Consider the following 21,757-nt stretch of genomic DNA (forward strand, 5'->3'; position numbering starts at 1 on the left):
TGTGTGCCACTGAGCTGTGTTACACTTCTTGTATAACTGTGTGTGGCACTGAGCTGCGTTACACTTCTTGTATAACTGTGTGTGGCACTGAGCTGTGTTACACGTCTTGTATAACTGTGTGTGCCACTGATCTATGTTACACTTCTTGTATAACTGTGTGTGCCACTGATCTATGTTACACTTCTTGTATAACTGTGTGTGCCACTGATCTATGTTACACTTCTTGTATAACTGTGTGTGCCACTGAGCTGTGTTACACTTCTTGTATAACTGTGTGCCACTGATCTAGGTTACACTTCTTGTATAACTGTGTGTGCCACTGAGCTGTGTTACACTTCTTGTATAACTGTGTGTGCCACTGAGCTGTGTTACACGTCTTGTATAACTGTGTGTGCCACTGAGCTGTGTTACACTTCTTGTATAACTGTGTGTGGCACTGAGCTGTGTTACACTTCTTGTATAACTGTGTGTGGCACTGAGCTGTGTTACACTTCTTGTATAACTGTGTGTGCCACTGATCTATGTTACACTTCTTGTATAACTGTGTGTGGCACTGATCTATGTTACACTTCTTGTATAACTGTGTGTGCCACTGATCTATGTTACACTTCTTGTATAACTGTGTGTGCCACTGAGCTGTGTTACACTTCTTGTATAACTGTGTGCCACTGATCTGTTACACTTCTTGTATAACTGTGTGTGCCACTGATCTATGTTACACTTCTTGTATAACTGTGTGTGCAACTGATCTATGTTACACTTCTTGTATAACTGTGTGTGCCACTGAGCTGTGTTACACTTCTTGTATAACTGTGTGTGCCACTGAGCTGTGTTACACTTCTTGTATAACTGTGTGTGGCACTGAGCTGTGTTACACTTCTTGTATAACTGTGTGTGCCACTGATCTATGTTCCACTTCTTGTATAACTGTGTGTGCCACTGATCTGTGTTACACTTCTTGTATAACTGTGTGACACTGAGCTGTGTTACACTTCTTGTATAACTGTGTGACACTGAGCTGTGTTACACTTCTTGTATAACTGTGTGACACTGAGCTGTGTTACACTTCTTGTATAACTGTGTGTGCCACTGATCTATGTTACACTTCTTGTATAACTGTGTGACACTGAGCTGTGTTACACTTCTTGTATAACTGTGTGTGCCACTGAGCTGTGTTACACTTCTTGTATAACTGTGTGTGCCACTGAGCTGTGTTACACTTCTTGTATAACTGTGTGTGCCACTGATCTATGTTACACTTCTTGTATAACTGTGTGTGGCACTGAGCTGTGTTACACTTCTTGTATAACTGTGTGCGCCACTGAGCTGTGTTACACTTCTTGTATAACTGTGTGTGGCACTGAGCTGTGTTACAATTCTTGTATAACTGTGTGTGCCACTGAGCTGTGTTACACTTCTTGTATAACTGTGTGGCACTGAACTATGTTACACTTCTTGTATAACTGTGTGTGGCACTGAGCTGTGTTACACTCCTTGTATAACTGTGTGACACTGAGCTGTGTTACACTTCTTGTATAACTGTGTGTGCCACTGAGCTGTGTTACACTTCTTGTATAACTGTGTGTGCCACTGAGCTGTGTTACACTTCTTGTATAACTGTGTGTGCCACTGATCTATGTTACACTTCTTGTATAACTGTGTGTGCCACTGATCTGTGTTACACTTCTTGTATAACTGTGTGACACTGAGCTGTGTTACACTTCTTGTATAACTGTGTGACACTGAGCTGTGTTACACTTCTTGTATAACTGTGTGACACTGAGCTGTGTTACACTTCTTGTATAACTGTGTGTGCCACTGATCTATGTTACACTTCTTGTATAACTGTGTGACACTGAGCTGTGTTACACTTCTTGTATAACTGTGTGTGCCACTGAGCTGTGTTACACTTCTTGTATAACTGTGTGTGCCACTGAGCTGTGTTACACTTCTTGTATAACTGTGTGTGCCACTGATCTATGTTACACTTCTTGTATAACTGTGTGTGCCACTGATCTATGTTACACTTCTTGTATAACTGTGTGTGCCACTGAGCTGTGTTACACTTCTTGTATAACTGTGTGTGGCACTGAGCTGTGTTACACTTCTTGTATAACTGTGTGTGCCACTGATCTATGTTACACTTCTTGTATAACTGTGTGTGCCACTGAGCTGTGTTACACTTCTTGTATAACTGTGTGTGGCACTGAGCTGTGTTACACTTCTTGTATAATTGTGTGTGCCACTGAGCTGTGTTACACTTCTTGTATAATTGTGTGTGCCACTGAGCTGTGTTACACTTCTTGTATAACTGTGTGTGGCACTGAGCTGTGTTACACTTCTTGTATAACTGTGTGTGGCACTGAGCTGTGTTACACGTCTTGTATAACTGTGTGTGCCACTGATCTATGTTACACTTCCTGTATAACTGTGTGTGCCACTGATCTATGTTACACTTCTTGTATAACTGTGTGTGCCACTGATCTATGTTACACTTCTTGTATAACTGTGTGTGCCACTGAGCTGTGTTACACTTCTTGTATAACTGTGTGCCACTGATCTATGTTACACTTCTTGTATAACTGTGTGTGCCACTGAGCTGTGTTACACTTCTTGTATAACTGTGTGTGCCACTGAGCTGTGTTACACTTCTTGTATAACTGTGTGTGCCACTGAGCTGTGTTACACTTCTTGTATAACTGTGTGTGGCACTGAGCTGTGTTACACTTCTTGTATAACTGTGTAAGGCACTGAGCTGTGTTACACTTCTTGTATAACTGTGTGTGCCACTGATCTATGTTACACTTCTTGTATAACTGTGTGTGGCACTGATCTATGTTACACTTCTTGTATAACTGTGTGTGCCACTGATCTATGTTACACTTCTTGTATAACTGTGTGTGCCACTGAGCTGTGTTACACTTCTTGTATAACTGTGTGCCACTGATCTATGTTACACTTCTTGTATAACTGTGTGTGCCACTGAGCTGTGTTACACTTCTTGTATAACTGTGTGTGCCACTGAGCTGTGTTACACTTCTTGTATAACTGTGTGTGGCACTGAGCTGTGTTACACTTCTTGTATAACTGTGTGTGCCACTGATCTATGTTCCACTTCTTGTATAACTGTGTGTGCCACTGATCTGTGTTACACTTCTTGTATAACTGTGTGACACTGAGCTGTGTTACACTTCTTGTATAACTGTGTGACACTGAGCTGTGTTACACTTCTTGTATAACTGTGTGACACTGAGCTGTGTTACACTTCTTGTATAACTGTGTGTGCCACTGATCTATGTTACACTTCTTGTATAACTGTGTGTGCCACTAATCTATGTTACACTTCTTGTATAACTGTGTGTGGCACTGAGCTGTGTTACACTTCTTGTAAAACTGTGTGGCACTGAGCTGTGTTACACTTCTTGTATAACTGTGTGTGGCACTGATCTATGTTACACTTCTTGTATAACTGTGTGACACTGAGCTGTGTTACACTTCTTGTATAACTGTGTATGCCACTGATCTGTGTTACACTTCTTGTATAACTGTGTGACACTGAGCTGTGTTACACTTCTTGTATAACTGTGTGTGCCACTGATCTGTGTTCCACTTCTTGTATAACTGTGTGACACTGAGCTGTGTTACACTTCTTGTATAACTGTGTATGCCACTGAGCTGTGTCACACTTCTTGTATAACTGTGTGTGGCACTGATCTATGTTACACTTCTTGTATAACTGTGTGTGGCACTGATCTATGTTACACTTCTTATATAACTGTGTGTGCCACTGAGCTGTGTTACACTTCTTGTATAACTGTGTGTGGCACTGATCTCTGTTACACTTCTTGTATAACTGTGTGTGCCACTGATCTATGTTACACTTCTTGTATAACTGTGTGTGCCACTGATCTATGTTACACTTCTTGTATAACTGTGTGTGGCACTGAGCTGTGTTACACTTCTTGTATAACTGTGTGTGGCACTGAGCTGTGTTACACTTCTTGTATAACTGTGTGGCACTGAACTATGTTACACTTCTTGTATAACTGTGTGTGCCACTGAGCTGTGTTACACTTCTTGTATAACTGTGTGTGCCACTGAGCTGTGTTACACTTCTTGTATAACTGTGTGTGGCACTGATCTATGTTACACTTCTTGTATAACTGTGTTGCACTGAGCTGTGTTACACTTCTTGTATACCTGTGTGTGCCACTGAGCTGTGTTACACTTCTTGTATAACTGTGTGACACTGAGCTGTGTTACACTTCTTGTATAACTGTGTGCCACTGATCTATGTTACACTTCTTGTATAACTGTGTGTGCCACTGAGCTGTGTTACAATTCTTGTATAACTGTGTGTGCCACTGAGCTGTGTTACACTTCTTGTATAACTGTGTGACACTGAGCTGTGTTACACTTCTTGTATAACTGTGTGTGGCATTGAGCTGTGTTACACTTCTTGTATAACTGTATGTGTGCCACTGAGCTGTGTTACACTTCTTGTATAACTCTGTGTGCCACTGAGCTGTGTTACACTTCTTGTATAACTGTGTGTGCCACTGAGCTGTGTTACACTTCTTGTATAACTGTGTGTGGCACTGATCTATGTTACACTTCTTGTATAACTGTGTTGCACTGAGCTGTGTTACACTTCTTGTATACCTGTGTGTGCCACTGAGCTGTGTTACACTTCTTGTATAACTGTGTGACACTGAGCTGTGTTACACTTCTTGTATAACTGTGTGCCACTGATCTATGTTACACTTCTTGTATAACTGCGTGTGCCACTGAGCTGTGTTACACTTCTTGTATAACTGTGTGTGCCACTGAGCTGTGTTACACTTCTTGTATAACTGTGTGACACTGAGCTGTGTTACACTTCTTGTATAACTGTGTGTGGCATTGAGCTGTGTTACACTTCTTGTATAACTGTGTGTGCCACTGAGCTGTGTTACACTTCTTGTATAACTGTGTGTGCCACTGATCTATGTTACACTTCTTGTATAACTGTGTGTGCCACTGATCTATGTTACACTTATTGTATAACTGTGTGTGGCACTGAGCTGTGTTACACTTCTTGTATAACTGTGTGTGCCACTGATCTATGTTACACTTTTTGTATAACTGTGTGTGGCACTGATCTATGTTACACTTCCTGTATAACTGTGTGCCACTGATCTATGTTACACTTCTTGTATAACTGTATGTGTGCCACTGAGCTGTGTTACACTTCTTGTATAACTGTGTGTGCCACTAAGCTGTGTTACACTTCTTGTATAACTGTGTGTGCCACTGAGCTGTGTTACACTTCTTGTATAACTGTGTGTGGCATTGAGCTGTGTTACACTTCTTGTATAACTGTGTGTGCCACTGAGCTGTGTTACACTTCTTGTATAACTGTGTGTGCCACAGATCTATGTTACACTTCTTGTATAACTGTGTGTGCCACTGATCTATGTTACACTTATTGTATAACTGTGTGTGGCACTGAGCTGTGTTACACTTCTTGTATAACTGTGTGTGCCACTGATCTATGTTACACTTCTTGTATAACTGTGTGTGGCACTGATCTATGTTACACTTCCTGTATAACTGTGTGCCACTGATCTATGTTACACTTCTTGTATAACTGTGTGTGGAACTGAGCTGTGTTACACTTCTTGTATAACTGTGTGTGGCACTGAGCTGTGTTACACTTCTTGTATAACTGTGTGTGCCACTGATCTATGTTACACTTCCTATATAACTGTGTGTGCCACTGATCTGTGTTACACTTCTTGTATAACTGTGTGACACTGAGCTGTGTTACACTTCTTGTATAACTGTGTGTGCCACTGATCTATGTTACACTTCTTGTATAACTGTGTGACACTGAGCTGTGTTACACTTCTTGTATAACTGTGTGTGCCACTGATCTGTGTTACACTTCTTGTATAACTGTGTGACACTGAGCTGTGTTACACTTCTTGTATAACTGTGTGTGCCACTGAGCTGTGTTACACTTCTTGTATAACTGTGTGTGCCACTGATCTATGTTACACTTCTTGTATAACTGTGTGACACTGAGCTGTGTTACACTTCTTGTATAACTGTGTGTGCCACTGAGCTGTGTTACACTTCTTGTATAACTGTGTGTGCCACTGATCTATGTTACACTTCTTGTATAACTGTGTGTGGCACTGATCTATGTTACACTTCTTGTATAACTGTGTGTGCCACTGAGCTGTGTTACACTTCTTGTATAACTGTGTGTGCCACTGAGCTGTGTTACACTTCTTGTATAACTGTGTGTGCCACTGATCTGTTTTACACTTCTTGTATAACTGTGTGACACTGAGCTGTGTTACACTTCTTGTATAACTGTGTGTGCCACTGATCTATGTTACACTTCTTGTATAACTGTGTGCCACTGAGCTGTGTTACACTTCTTGTATAACTGTGTGCCACTGATCTATGTTACACTTCCTGTATAACTGTGTGACACTGAGCTGTGTTACACTTCCTGTATAACTGTGTGTGCCACTGAGCTGTGTTACACTTCTTGTATAACTGTGTGTGCCACTGAGCTGTGTTACACTTCTTGTATAACTGTGTGTGCCACTGATCTGTTTTACACTTCTTGTATAACTGTGTGACACTGAGCTGTGTTACACTTCTTGTATAACTGTGTGTGCCACTGATCTATGTTACACTTCTTGTATAACTGTGTGCCACTGAGCTGTGTTGCACTTCTTGTATAACTGTGTGCCACTGATCTATGTTACACTTCCTGTATAACTGTGTGACACTGAGCTGTGTTACACTTCCTGTATAACTGTGTGTGCCACTGATCTATGTTACACTTCTTGTATAACTGTGTGTGCCACTGAGCTGTGTTTCACTTCTTGTATAACTGTGTGTGCCACTGAGCTGTGTTACACTTCTTGTATAACTGTGTGTGCCACTGATCTATGTTACACTTCTTGTATAACTGTGTGTGGCACTGAGCTGTGTTACACTTCTTGTATAACTGTGTGTGCCACTGATCTATGTTACACTTCCTATATAACTGTGTGTGCCACTGAGCTGTGTTACACTTCTTGTATAACTGTGTGCGCCACTGATCTATGTTACACTTCTTGTATAACTGTGTGTGCCACTGATCTATGTTACACTTCTTGTATAACTGTGTGTGCCACTGATCTTTGTTACACTTCTTGTATAACTGTGTGTGCCACTGATCTATGTTACACTTCTTGTATAACTGTGTGTGCCACTGATCTATGTTACACTTCTTTTATAACTGTGTGTGCCACTGAGCTGTGTTACACTTCCTGTATAACTGTGTGTGGCACTGAGCTGTGTTACACTTCTTATATAACTGTGTGCGCCACTGAGCTGTGTTACACTTCTTATATAACTGTGTGTGCCACTGAGCTGTGTTACACTTCTTGTATAACTGTGTGTGCCACTGATCTATGTTACACTTCTTGTATAACTGTGTGTGGCACTGATCTATGTTACACATCTTATATAACTGTGTGTGCCACTGATCTATGTTACACTTCTTGTATAACTGTGTGTGCCACTGATCTATGTTACACTTCTTGTATAACTGTGTGTGCCACTGATCTATGTTACACTTCTTGTATAACTGTGTGTGGCACTGAGCTGTGTTACACTTCTTGTATAACTGTTTGTGGCACTGAGCTGTGTTACACTTCCTGTATAACTGTGTGTGCCACTGATCTATGTTACACTTCTTGTATAACTGTGTGTGCCACTGATCTATGTTACACTTCTTGTATAACTGTGTGTGCCACTGATCTATGTTACACTTCTTGTATAACTGTGTGTGCCACTAATCTATGTTACATTTCTTGTATAACTGTGTGTGCCACTGATCTATGTTACACTTCTTGTATAACTGTGTGTGCCACTGATCTATGTTACACTTCTTGTATAACTGTGTGTGGCACTGAGCTGTGTTACACTTCTTGTATAACTGTTTGTGGCACTGAGCTGTGTTACACTTCCTGTATAACTGTGTGTGCCACTGATCTATGTTACACTTCTTGTATAACTGTGTGGGCCACTGATCTATGTTACACTTCTTGTATAACTGTGTGGGCCACTGATCTATGTTACACTTCTTGTATAACTGTGTGTGCCACTGATCTATGTTACACTTCTTGTATAACTGTGTGCCACTGAGCTGTGTTACACTTCCTGTATAACTGTTTGTGGCACTGAGCTGTGTTACACTTCTTGTATAACTGTGTGTGCCACTGATCTATGTTACACTTCTTGTATAACTGTGTGTGCCACTGAGCTGTGTTACACTTCCTGTATAACTGTGTGTGACACTGATCTATGTTACACTTCTTGTATAACTGTGTGTGCCACTGAGCTGTGTTACACTTCTTGTATAACTGCGTGTGCCACTGAGCTGTGTTACACTTCCTGTATAACTGTGTGTGCCACTGAGCTGTGTTACACTTCTTGTATAACTGTGTGTGCCACTGATCTATGTTATACTTCTTGTATAACTGTGTGTGCCACTGATCTATGTTACAGTTCTTGTATAACTGTGTGTGGCACTGAGCTGTGTTACACTTCTTGTATAACTGTTTGTGGCACTGAGCTGTGTTACACTTCTTGTATAACTGTGTGTGCCACTGATCTATGTTACACTTCTTGTATAACTGTGTGTGCCACTGAGCTGTGTTACACTTCTTGTATAACTGCGTGTGCCACTGAGCTGTGTTACACTTCCTGTATAACTGTGTGTGCCACTGAGCTGTGTTACACTTCTTGTATAACTGTGTGTGCCACTGATCTATGTTATACTTCTTGTATAACTGTGTGTGCCACTGATCTATGTTACAGTTCTTGTATAACTGTGTGTGGCACTGAGCTGTGTTACACTTCTTGTATAACTGTTTGTGGCACTGAGCTGTGTTACACTTCCTGTATAACTGTGTGTGCCACTGATCTATGTTACACTTCTTGTATAACTGTGTGGGCCACTGATCTATGTTACACTTCTTGTATAACTGTGTGGGCCACTGATCTATGTTACACTTCTTGTATAACTGTGTGTGCCACTGATCTATGTTACACTTCTTGTATAACTGTGTGCCACTGAGCTGTGTTACACTTCCTGTATAACTGTTTGTGGCACTGAGCTGTGTTACACTTCTTGTATAACTGTGTGTGCCACTGATCTATGTTACACTTCTTGTATAACTGTGTGTGCCACTGAGCTGTGTTACACTTCCTGTATAACTGTGTGTGACACTGAGCTGTGTTACACTTCTTGTATAACTGCGTGTGCCACTGAGCTGTGTTACACTTCCTGTATAACTGTGTGTGCCACTGAGCTGTGTTACACTTCTTGTATAACTGTGTGTGCCACTGATCTATGTTATACTTCTTGTATAACTGTGTGTGCCACTGATCTATGTTACACTTCTTGTATAACTGTGTGGGCCACTGATCTATGTTACACTTCTTGTATAACTGTGTGGGCCACTGATCTATGTTACACTTCTTGTATAACTGTTTGTGGCACTGAGCTGTGTTACACTTCCTGTATAACTGTGTGTGCCACTGATCTATGTTACACTTCTTGTATAACTGTGTGGGCCACTGATCTATGTTACACTTCTTGTATAACTGTGTGGGCCACTGATCTATGTTACACTTCTTGTATAACTGTGTGTGCCACTGATCTATGTTACACTTCTTGTATAACTGTGTGCCACTGAGCTGTGTTACACTTCCTGTATAACTGTTTGTGGCACTGAGCTGTGTTACACTTCTTGTATAACTGTGTGTGCCACTGATCTATGTTACACTTCTTGTATAACTGTGTGTGCCACTGAGCTGTGTTACACTTCCTGTATAACTGTGTGTGACACTGAGCTGTGTTACACTTCTTGTATAACTGCGTGTGCCACTGAGCTGTGTTACACTTCCTGTATAACTGTGTGTGCCACTGAGCTGTGTTACACTTCTTGTATAACTGTGTGTGCCACTGATCTATGTTATACTTCTTGTATAACTGTGTGTGCCACTGATCTATGTTACACTTCTTGTATAACTGTGTGGGCCACTGATCTATGTTACACTTCTTGTATAACTGTGTGGGCCACTGATCTATGTTACACTTCTTGTATAACTGTGTGTGCCACTGATCTATGTTACACTTCTTGTATAACTGTGTGCCACTGAGCTGTGTTACACTTCCTGTATAACTGTTTGTGGCACTGAGCTGTGTTACACTTCTTGTATAACTGTGTGTGCCACTGATCTATGTTACACTTCTTGTATAACTGTGTGTGCCACTGAGCTGTGTTACACTTCCTGTATAACTGTGTGTGACACTGAGCTGTGTTACACTTCTTGTATAACTGCGTGTGCCACTGAGCTGTGTTACACTTCCTGTATAACTGTGTGTGCCACTGAGCTGTGTTACACTTCTTGTATAACTGTGTGTGCCACTGATCTATGTTATACTTCTTGTATAACTGTGTGTGCCACTGATCTATGTTACACTTCTTGTATAACTGTGTGTGCCACTGATCTATGTTACTCTTCTTGTATAACTGTGTGTGCCACTGATCTATGTTACACTTCTTGTATAACTGTGTGTGCCACTGAGCTGTGTTACACTTCTTGTATAACTGTGTGTGCCACTGAGCTGTGTTACACTTCTTGTATAACTGTGTGTGCCACTGATCTATGTTACACTTCTTGTGTAACTGTGTGTGCCACTGAGCTGTGTTACAATTCTTGTATAACTGTGTGGCACTGAGCTGTGTTACACTCCTTGTATAACTGTGTGTGCCACTGATCTATGTTACACTTCTTGTATAACTGTGTGTGCCACTGAGCTGTGTTACACTTCTTGTATAACTGTGTGTGCCACTGATCTATGTTACACTTCTTGTATAACTGTGTGGGCCACTGATCTATGTTACACTTCTTGTATAACTGTGTGTGCCACTGAGCTGTGTTACACTTCTTGTATAACTGTGTGTGCCACTGAGCTGTGTTACACTTCTTGTATAACTGTGTGTGCCACTGATCTATGTTACACTTCTTGTGTAACTGTGTGTGCCACTGAGCTGTGGTACTTTTTGTTATTTAGTTTGGGACAAATCCTATTAATGACATAAGCCAGAGGGCTGTGTGTACCATTTATCTGCTCCATGTGGCATCGTTTTGAAGACGTAGGGATGGTCCTTTCTGCCTCTCAGCGACGCTGCTCTTCCAAGATGGGAGACTTTTATGATACGCTTTAGTGGTAAAGAGAAGCAATTAGATACCTGCACGTACAATATATTAATAGCACAATATTAATGTTACAGAGCTGAGCAAGTGGCTCTGCCCCATAGTTAGAACACATTGTTTGCACTAATTGTGTTTGGTTTTGTTGCAGTCTCTGACACCTGAGGACAAGTGACAGAACCTTCATCAATATATAGAGACATTAAGCTCATACAGATAAGAGGCAAATGTAAACATGTCCCAAGTATTTTGCTGTATGAAAAAGGTAAAACTGTTTAAATGTATTTTAAAACTAAGCTTAAAGGGACAGTCTAGTCAAAATTAAACTCTCATTATTCAGATAGGGCATGATATTTTAAACAATTTTCTAATTTACTTTTATGATCAGATTTGCGTTGTTCTCTTGGTATTATTTGTTGAAAGCAATATTCATATTTAATAAAGTGTTATGCTGAGTATTTACTGCAAAAATATTTCACGTTCCACTGTTCTTCATATAGCAGAATATGTTCTATGTATTTATAAATAGTTATTCCTATATAAATCTGTATATATGTATACCTATATATAATCATCTATATACAGTATATAGGTATATATATATATATATATATATATATATATATATATATATATATATTACCAAAATACCATCATATATATATATAGAAATATGTATTTATCAATAAATAGAACATATTCTTCTATATTAATATTTTCATGTCGGGTTAGCACACTTGAGAAAATGTGATTGGGTTTGCATGCGAGTAGGGTTTTAGATTTTTTCCCATTTTTCTTGCTTAGCTTCTATGGTGGAATATGTTAACGCGGTGTCAGGGTGCCAGAAATCAGACTGAGATAAGAAGTGCAAAAATAATCACACCTTTATTAATAGCAAAAAATAATAAAAAGTCCACAAGTCAAATAACAAGCCAGGAATCAAAACCAGAGCTGGTAGTCAGATGAGCCGAGTCAGGAGCCAAAGCGAGTAGTCAGACGAGCCGGAATCGGGAACAAGGAGAACAGCAGAGTCAGGAACAAGCCAGGGATCAGGAACCAGGAGGGACGTCAGACAGCCAGGTAATACACAGGAGCTCTCACAAAACAGGTCTGAGACAACGCAAGGGCAAATAATAAGTGATGACATCACAATTCTGAGAATGCATCTTGTCTCACACGGATGATGTACATCAGTCTGGCCATAAAAGGAAGTGCAGGTAATGAGCAGCATCACACAGTATGCACCAAAGTCAGCAAGAGAGGTGAGTAAAATGGCTGCCAGCAGCACATGGCAAACAAAACAGGGGAAAAACCCTGACAGTACCCTCCCCTCAACGACCCCTCCCCGCGGGAGGACAAAAGGCTTATTGGGGAAACGGGCATGGAAGGCACAGAGGAGGGCAGGAGCATGAACATCAGAGGAGGGAACCCATGAACGCTCCTCCGGACCATAGCCCCTCCAGTAAACCAAATACTGTACACGGCCCCTGGACATACGAGAGTCAATAATGCTGCTGACCTCATACTCCTCATGGTTGTCAACAAAGATAGGATGGGGACGAGGCAACACAGTGGTAAACCGATTACAAGCCAATGGTTTTATGAGGGAGACATGAAAAACATTGGAGATGCGCATTGCAGGAGAAGGTCAAGAGCGTAGGCCACAGGATTGACCTGTTGGAGTATTCAAAAAGGACCAACATAATGGGGAGCCAGTTTATTGGAAGGCACACAAAGATTCAAGTTGTGGGAGGACAGCCAAACTCTCTCACCAACCTGGTAGGAAGGCGCAGGCAGATGCCTACGATCAGCCTGGAACTTTTGGCGCTGCATAGAACGATGAAGGCAATCCTGAATCTGCACCCACGTGGAACGGAGTTGCCGGAGATGCTCCTCCAAAGTTGGAATACCTTGAGACATGAATGAATCAGGCAACAAGGATGGTTGAAACCCATAATTCGCCATGAACGGGTATAACTTGGAGGAAGCATTAATAGCACTATTACGAGCAAACTCTGCCCAATGTAACAGTTCAGACCAATTATTGTGGTGATCTGAGACATAGCAATGGAGGAACTGTTCCAGAGCTTGATAAGACCGTTCCGCAGCCCCATTGGATTAAGGGTGATATGCCGAGGAGAAGGAAAGCTGGATCCCCATTTGAGCACAAAAGGAATGCCAAAATCTGGAGACAAACTGGCTACCCTGGTCCGACACTATCTCCTTGGGAAACCCATGTAAACGGAAGACCTCCCGGGCAAAAATTGAAGCAAGCTCCTGAGCGGTAGGCAACTTCTTCAAGGGAATGCAACATACGCAGCAACATCAGAACAAAGACCTGGCCACCAGAATTGTTGAGTGAGAGACCAAATCATTTGGTTCTTGGGTGACCTGCAGCTTTAGGATAGTGGTAAGTATGCAAAAGTTTAGTTTGAAGATTCTCAGGAACAAAACACTTACCACTAGGTTTCTCAGGAGGTGCATTGGTTTGTGCAGCCAGGATCTCCTCCCCCAAGGGAGAAGTCAAATTAGTACGTATGGTAGCCAAAATATGGTCAGGAGGTATAACTGGAGTAGGTACAGACTCCTACTTGGACAGAAGGGAAAATTGTCGAGAGAGGGCATCAGCCCTAACATTCTTACTACCAGGCAGGTAGGAGACCAAATAATTAAACAGAGACAAAAATAGCGCCCATCTGGCCTGTCGGGACGACAAACATTTTGCTTCAGATGATAAGTTAAATTCTTGTGGTCAGTAAGAATGAGCAATGGCACGCTAGTACCCTCAAGAAGATGCCTCCATTCCTTGAGTGCCAAAATTATGGCCAGTAATTCCCTGTCGCCAATTTCATAATTGCACTCTGCTGGACACAATTTCTTAGAGAAGAAACCACACGGATGCAAGGAACCATCAGGCGTAGGACGTTGAGACAAGAGGGCACCTACTCCAGTCTCAGATGCATCGACCTCAAGAACGAAAGGCATGACAGGGTTAGGATGAGCCAGAACTGGAGCAGCAGCAAAGGCAGTCTTAAGACTAGCACAGGCTTTAATGGCAGTAGGTGACCAATGGAGTGGATCATTCTCTTTACGGGTCATGTCAGTGATAGGTTTGACCAAGGAAGAAAAGTTTTTAATAAAATTTCTATAGTAATTGGCGAACCCCAAAAAACATTGAATAGACCGAAGACCAACTGGGCGAGGCCACTGCAGATAACTTGTCAGGATCCATGGTGAACCCTTCAACAGAGATAACATAACCTAGGAAGGTTACTTGCATCTGATGGAACTCACATTTCTCGAGTTTACAAAACAGGCCGTTCTCACATAGTCTCTGAAGAACCCGTGTAACATCAGAACGATGAGCCTCAAGTGTGGGTGAGTGTATGAGGATGTTGTCCAAGTACACCACAACACACTGTTGCAACATATCTCGTAGGACATCATTAATAAATTCCTGGAAAACAGCAGGAGCATTACATAGGCCAAAGGGCATTACAATATTCTCATAATGTCCGCTCCTGGTGTTAAATGCTGTTTTCCATTTGTGGCCCTCCTTGATCCTAACGAGATTGTACACTCCTCTCAAATCAAGTTTAGTAAAGACCGTAGCTCCCTTGAGGCGGTCAAAGAGTTCCGTAATGAGCGGAATAGGGTAAGCATTCTTAATGGTAAGATGATTAAGACCCCTATAATCGATGCATGGTCTTAACTCGCCACCCTTTTTCTTCACAAAGAAGAAGCCAGCCCCTGCAAGAGAGCAGGATTTGCGGATGATCCCCCGTGACAGAGCATCGGCAACATACTCCTCCATAGCACAATTCTCCGCAACAGACAGAGGGTAAACCCAGCCCGAGGAGGAATGGCTCTGGGTTGTAGGTCTATGGCACAATCGTAAGACCCGTGAGGAGGCAACGTACTGGCACGCACCTTGTCAAAAATGTCTAAGAACTCTCGGTACTCCTCTGGAAATTGAGATACCGAAGAAGTGCACAAGACTTTAACTGGTTTCCATAGACAAATGGAAATATATTGCAGAGACAAAGACAACATTTCGGACCTGCACCAGTCGAGACTGGGATTGTGCTTTTAGAGCCAGGGATAACCCAGAACAACCGGAAAATGCAGAGAGTTTATCACCTGGAACTGGAGGGTTTCAAAATGGAGAGCCCCAAAAGCCATTGATAACGGAGCAGTTTCGTGAGTAACGAGTGCGGGCTGAAGGGGCCTGCCATCAATGGCCTCAATAGCAAGTGAAACGGACTGAGGCAAAACAGGAATGGAGTGCTTTGATACAAAAGCACTGTCAATGAAATAGCCCTCAGCACCGGAGTCAACAAGAGCCTGGGTGACTATGGAGGAGTCCACCCAGGAAAGGACAACCGTGACCAAAGGTTTCTCCATAAGCGGTTCCGGGGACGAGGATAAACCACCCAAGGTCTGCCCCCAACAGGACCTTAGGTGTGAGCATTTCCAGGCCGTGTAGGACAAGACTTCAAAAGGTGGCCCTGTAACCCACAATAGAGGCAGAGCCCCTCCTTCCTCCTAAAGGCCCTCTCCGCCACGGAGAGATGCCTGAATCCCAACTGCATCGGCTCAGCAGTACCTGGTGACTCAGGACCAGGAGGCATGGGAGGAGAGGGAGGCATGGGTGGGAACGAACACATAGGAGACAACGGAACAGGAGGCTTCCGCAAGCGCTCCTTGAAAGAGGGCCTCTAACTTAGTCTGATGTCAATTAGGATAAAAAAAGACACCAATGCCTCAAGATCTTCTGGTAAATCTCTGGCAGCAACTTCGTCTTTAATCGCATCAGAGAGCCCATGAAAGAAGGCGGCAACAAGGGCTCCATTGTTCCAACCTACCTCTGCGGCAAGCGTATGGAACTCAATGGCATACTGAGCAACAGATCTTGTACCTTGCTGAATGGACATGAGTCATTTAACAGCAGAGGAGGAGCGAGCTGGAACATCAAATACACTTCGAAAGGAGGTCACAAATTCAGGGTAATTTGAAATCACAGGTTTATTAGTCTCCCACAAGGGATTAGCCCAGGCAAGAGCTGTGTTAGAGAGTAACGAGATGAGAAATCCCACCTTAGCTCTGTCAGAGGGAAACGCCTGAGGTAACATCTCAAAGTAAATGCCCATCTGGTTCAAAAACCCTCTGCACTGATTAGGATTGCCTCCATAATGCTGAGGTAGAGGTGCAGAACTGGACATGCTCCTGGTAGGACTAGGTGCAGCAGCGGAAACAGGAGCAGCCATAACTTGCGGGGCACTTTGGTCCAAATGTGTAGTGCAAGTCAGCAGGGTTTCAAAGGGCTAGTGCAAATGGATCCAAGCGGTGATCCTGTTCATCCAGCCTGGAAATTATGGCAGGTAAAGGTGGATTATTAGCACCATCAGGATTCATGGCCCTTGCGTAATGTCAGGGTGCCAGGAATCAGACTGAGACGAGAAGTGCAAAACTAATCACACCTTTATTAATAGCAAAAAAATAATAAAAAGTCCACAAGTCAAATAACAAGCCAGGAATCAAAACCAGAGCTGGTAGTCAGACGAGCCGAGTCATGAGCCAAAGCGAGTAGTCAGACGAGCCGGAATCGGGAACAAGGAGAACCACAGAGTCAGGAACAAGCCAGGGATCAGGAACCAGGAGGGACGTCAGACAGCCAGGTAATACACAGGAGCTCTCACAAACAAGTCTGAGACAATGCAAGGGCAAAGCATACTGAACAGAGGCCCTTTAAATAATAAGTGATGACATCACAATTCTGAGACTGCATCCTGTCTCACATGGATGATGTACACTAGTCTGGCCATAAAAGGAAGTGCAGGAAATGAGCAGCATCACACAGTATGCACCAGAGTCAGCAAGAGAGGTGAGTAAAATGGCTGTCAGCAGCACATGGCAAACAAAACAGGGAAAAAACCCTGACACGCAGTCTTGAGATTCTAACTCTGGCTTTTTGCGTGCGTCAGGTCAGCACTCGTGCAAAATCTTTTTACTTTCAACTTGTAATACGCATGCTCCCCAACACTCACAAAAAGCTTTCTTCTAGCAGCATTAACCCACGAGTGGAAACGCTAAATACCACTCCACTTATAATCTAGCACATTGCTTTTTACTTTTGGCACCCTCATTTCTCCAAACTGTCGCATTTTACACATAGAAATATTCCAAAATCCAAACCCTTCCTGGTCCCAAGCAGTTTGAATAAAGGGTTTCATACCTGCAGTTTTTCTTGTTATTGATTTCCATGTCTCTAGAACAAAAGAACCCTTGTTAACCAATTGCAACCTTGAGCATATGGATATGGTATGAATGTGCATTGCTGTTCACACATATGCAGTAAGAGAAAGAGGGAAGCCCTCTATTTTCCATTAACTTTTATTAGAAGCTCTCAGTCCATAAGTGCTGGAAGGCAACTTGCTACCTGTAAGTTATTCTGCAAAAACATATTGCACAAAATATATCCAGAAACATCCTTGCTGCTACTACAGACAATAAATTAACTTGTCATTAGCAGCTGGTAGATATTAGCACACGAGATAAAATCAGTCGGCCCATCTGTATGTTCAACTAGCCATCTACAGAAATAAAAAGTCTGCAGCTAAATGCATAGACACACACATATAAACTAGCGGCATTCCTGTTTTTAAGGAAAAAGACTGTTCTGTGTGTGTCTTGCTAGGGTGATGTATATCTATCTATCTATCTATCTATCTATCTATCTATCTATATAAATATACAAATTATAAATACAGTTTCATTTCACTGTGTATGATAATAAAAACAAACTGAAGCATTCTAAAGGCATAATATTCATTTATCTGCATTATTTTGCAGACGTTACATTTAATAATAAAAGTACTTTTCTAGAACAACAGTTACCAGGTCTTCATTGACGTAGATATGGCTGCAGCGCAAATCACAGTGAAGGAGATCTTGCCTGTGTAGATATTGCAGAGCGGATGTTATCTCTTCAAAGAAAAACATCATCGTGTCCCAGTTGGTACCGACAGAGATTCTATCTAATGTATGAAAGCCCTGATCAAGGGGATAGGAAACCTGCAACACACAAGGAAAGCAAATGGCTTGTTATTTATGCTCGCTATCCTGATTGCTGAATGTGTAGCTCACAGTGATCTTGCTGATGACAAAGGATTCCGCACTTCCCCTGTCTAAGGTCTAGATCACAAATAGAGAGGTGTCTTGCATGAGATATTTACGGCTAAATTGCGCTTGTGTGAAATTGCAAGAGTATAAAGCAATAAAAGTGTTTTTGTATTATAAGTTAAAAGTTTTCCCGCTTCATTGTTAGCATTGCTCGAGCGCAGGTTAACAGAGATGAAAGTAAACAGTGATTCCCATTGTGAAGTTACCAGGTACCAACCAGTTAAACCTAATACATATGCAAATCTTTAATACAATGGTCATCAGCAAGAATATCCCTTACAGGTATTTGCATCAATACCATATTACAGTGTGAAATAAAAATAGCAAATAACGTGTGATATTACCTTTTCACTTCCAAAAGAATAGTGAACCTTAGTCATGTATTAAATTTAGTGGCATTATGGGTATACGGTATACAGTACAAGTGTGTATAAGGTGTATTTATATTAATTGCATACAGGTCAGCTGGGGCATTATGGGTATACAGTACATGTGGGAATGAGGTGTAATTTATATTAATTGAATTCAGGTCAGCTGGGGCATTATGGGTATACAGTACATGTGTGTATGAGGTGTAATTTACATTAATTGCATACAGGTCAGCTGGGGCATTATGGGTATACAGTACATGTGTGTATGAGGTGTAATTTATATTAATTGCATACAGGTCAGCTGGGGCATTATGGGTATACAGTACATGTGTGTATGAGGTGTAATTTATATTAATTGCATACAGGTTAGCTGGGGCATTATAAGTTTACAGTACAAGTGTGTATAAGGTGTATTTATATTAATTGCATACAGGTCAGCTGGGGCATTATGGGTATACAGTACAAGTGTGTATAAGGTGTATTTATATTAATTGTATACAGGTCAGCTGGGGCATTATGGGTATACAGTACATGTGTATATGAGGTGTAATTTATATTAATTGCATACAGGTCAGCTGGGGCATTATGGGTATACAGTACATGTGTGAATGAGGTGTAATTTATATTAATTGCATACACGTCAGCTGGGGCATTATGGGTATACAGTACAAGTGTGTATGATGTGTAATTTATATTAATTGCATACACGTCAGCTGGGGCATTATGGGTATACAGTACAAGTGTGTATGATGTGTAACTTATATTAATTGCATACAGGTCAGCTGGGGCATTATGGGTATACAGTACATGTGTGAATGAGGTGTAATTTATATTAATTGCATACAGGTCAGCTGGGGCATTATGGGTATACAGTACAAGTGTGTATGATGTGTAACTTATATTAATTGCATACAGGTCAGCTGGGGCATTATGGGTATACAGTACATGTGTGAATGAGGTGTAATTTATATTAATTGCATACACGTCAGCTGGGGCATTATGGGTATATAGTACACATACATACATGGTCTGTATAACACACACAATGTCTGTATAACACACACATACACACAATGTCTGTATAACACACACATACACACAATGTCTGTATAACACACACATACACACAATGTCTGTATAACACACACAAGGTCTGTATAACACACACATACACACAATGTCTGTATAACACACACAAGGTCTGTATAAAACACACAAGGTCTGTATAACACACACATACACACAATGTCTGTATAACACACACAAGGTCTGTATAAAACACACAAGGTCTGTATAACACACACATACACACAAGGTCTGTATAACACACACATACACACAATGTCTGTATAACACACACAAGGTCTGTATAACACACACATACACACAATGTCTGTATAACACACACAAGGTCTGTATAAAACACACAAGGTCTGTATAACACACACATACACACAATGTCTGTATAACACACACAATGTCTGTATAACACACACAAGGTCTGTATAACACACACAATGTCTGTATAACACACACATACACACAAGGTCTGTATAACACACACAAGGTCTGTATAACACACACATACACACAAGGTCTGTATAACACACACAAGGTCTGTATAACACACACAATGTCTGTATAACACACACATACACACAATGTCTGTATAACACACATAAGGTCTATATAACACACACAAGGTCTGTATAACACACACATACACACAATGTCTGTTTAACGCACACATATATACAATGTCTGTATAACGCACACATATATACAATGTCTGTATAATACACACATATATCCAATGTCTGTATAACACACACATATATATAATGTCTGTATAACGCACACATATATACAATGTCTGTATAACACACACATATATACAATGTCTGTATAACACACACATATATACAATGTCTGTATAACACACACATACACACAATGTCTGTATAACGCACACATATATACAATGTCTGTATAACGCACACATATATACAATGTCTGTATAACACACACATACACACAATGTCTGTATAACACACATATACACACAATGTCTGTATAACACACACATACACACAATGTCTGTATAACACACACATACACACAAGGTCTGTATAACACACACATACACACAATGTCTGTATAACACACACATATATACAATGTCTGTATAAAACACACATACACACAATGTCTGTATAACGCACACATACACACAATGTCTGTATAATGCACACATACACACAATGTCTGTATAACGCACACATACACACAATGTCTGTATAACGCACACATACACACAATATCTGTATAACACACACATACACACAATGTCTGTATAACGCACACATATATACAATGTCTGTATAACGCACACATATATACAATGTCTGTATAACACACACATACACACAATGTCTGTATAACACACACATACACACAATGTCTGTATAACACACACAAGGTCTGTATAAAACACACAAGGTCTGTATAACACACACATACACACAATGTCTGTATAACGCACACATATATACAATGTCTGTATAACACACACATATATACAATGTCTGTATAACACACACATATATACAATGTCTGTATAACACACACATACACACAATGTCTGTATAACACACACAATGTCTGTATAACACACACATACACACAATGTCTGTATAACGCACACATATATACAATGTCTGTATAACACACACATATATACAATGTCTGTATAACACACACAATGTCTGTATAACACACATATACACACAATGTCTGTATAACGCACACATATATGCAATGTCTGTATAACACACACATATATACGTCTGTATAACACACACAATGTCTGTATAACACACACATACACACAATGTCTGTATAACACACACAATGTCTGTATAACACACACA

The 21,757-nt window shown here is 41.2% G+C and overlaps 1 protein-coding gene across 1 annotated transcript in view; it reads right to left on the reverse strand.

The window, feature by feature from the left end:
* Window positions 1-21,757, reverse strand: part of LOC128639754 (uncharacterized) — a 293,450-nt gene that overhangs the window by 90,127 nt on the left and 181,566 nt on the right. The window contains exons 18-19 of the mRNA XM_053691880.1: window positions 18,172-18,348; window positions 11,182-11,282 (exon numbers count right to left, since the gene is read on the reverse strand). Coding sequence (XP_053547855.1) covers window positions 11,182-11,282; window positions 18,172-18,348 — 278 coding nt within the window. The remainder of the gene's footprint in view (window positions 1-11,181; window positions 11,283-18,171; window positions 18,349-21,757) is intronic.

The sequence above is a fragment of the Bombina bombina genome, chromosome 9, assembly GCF_027579735.1.
Source record: "Bombina bombina isolate aBomBom1 chromosome 9, aBomBom1.pri, whole genome shotgun sequence".
Taxonomy (NCBI): Eukaryota; Metazoa; Chordata; class Amphibia; order Anura; family Bombinatoridae; genus Bombina; species Bombina bombina.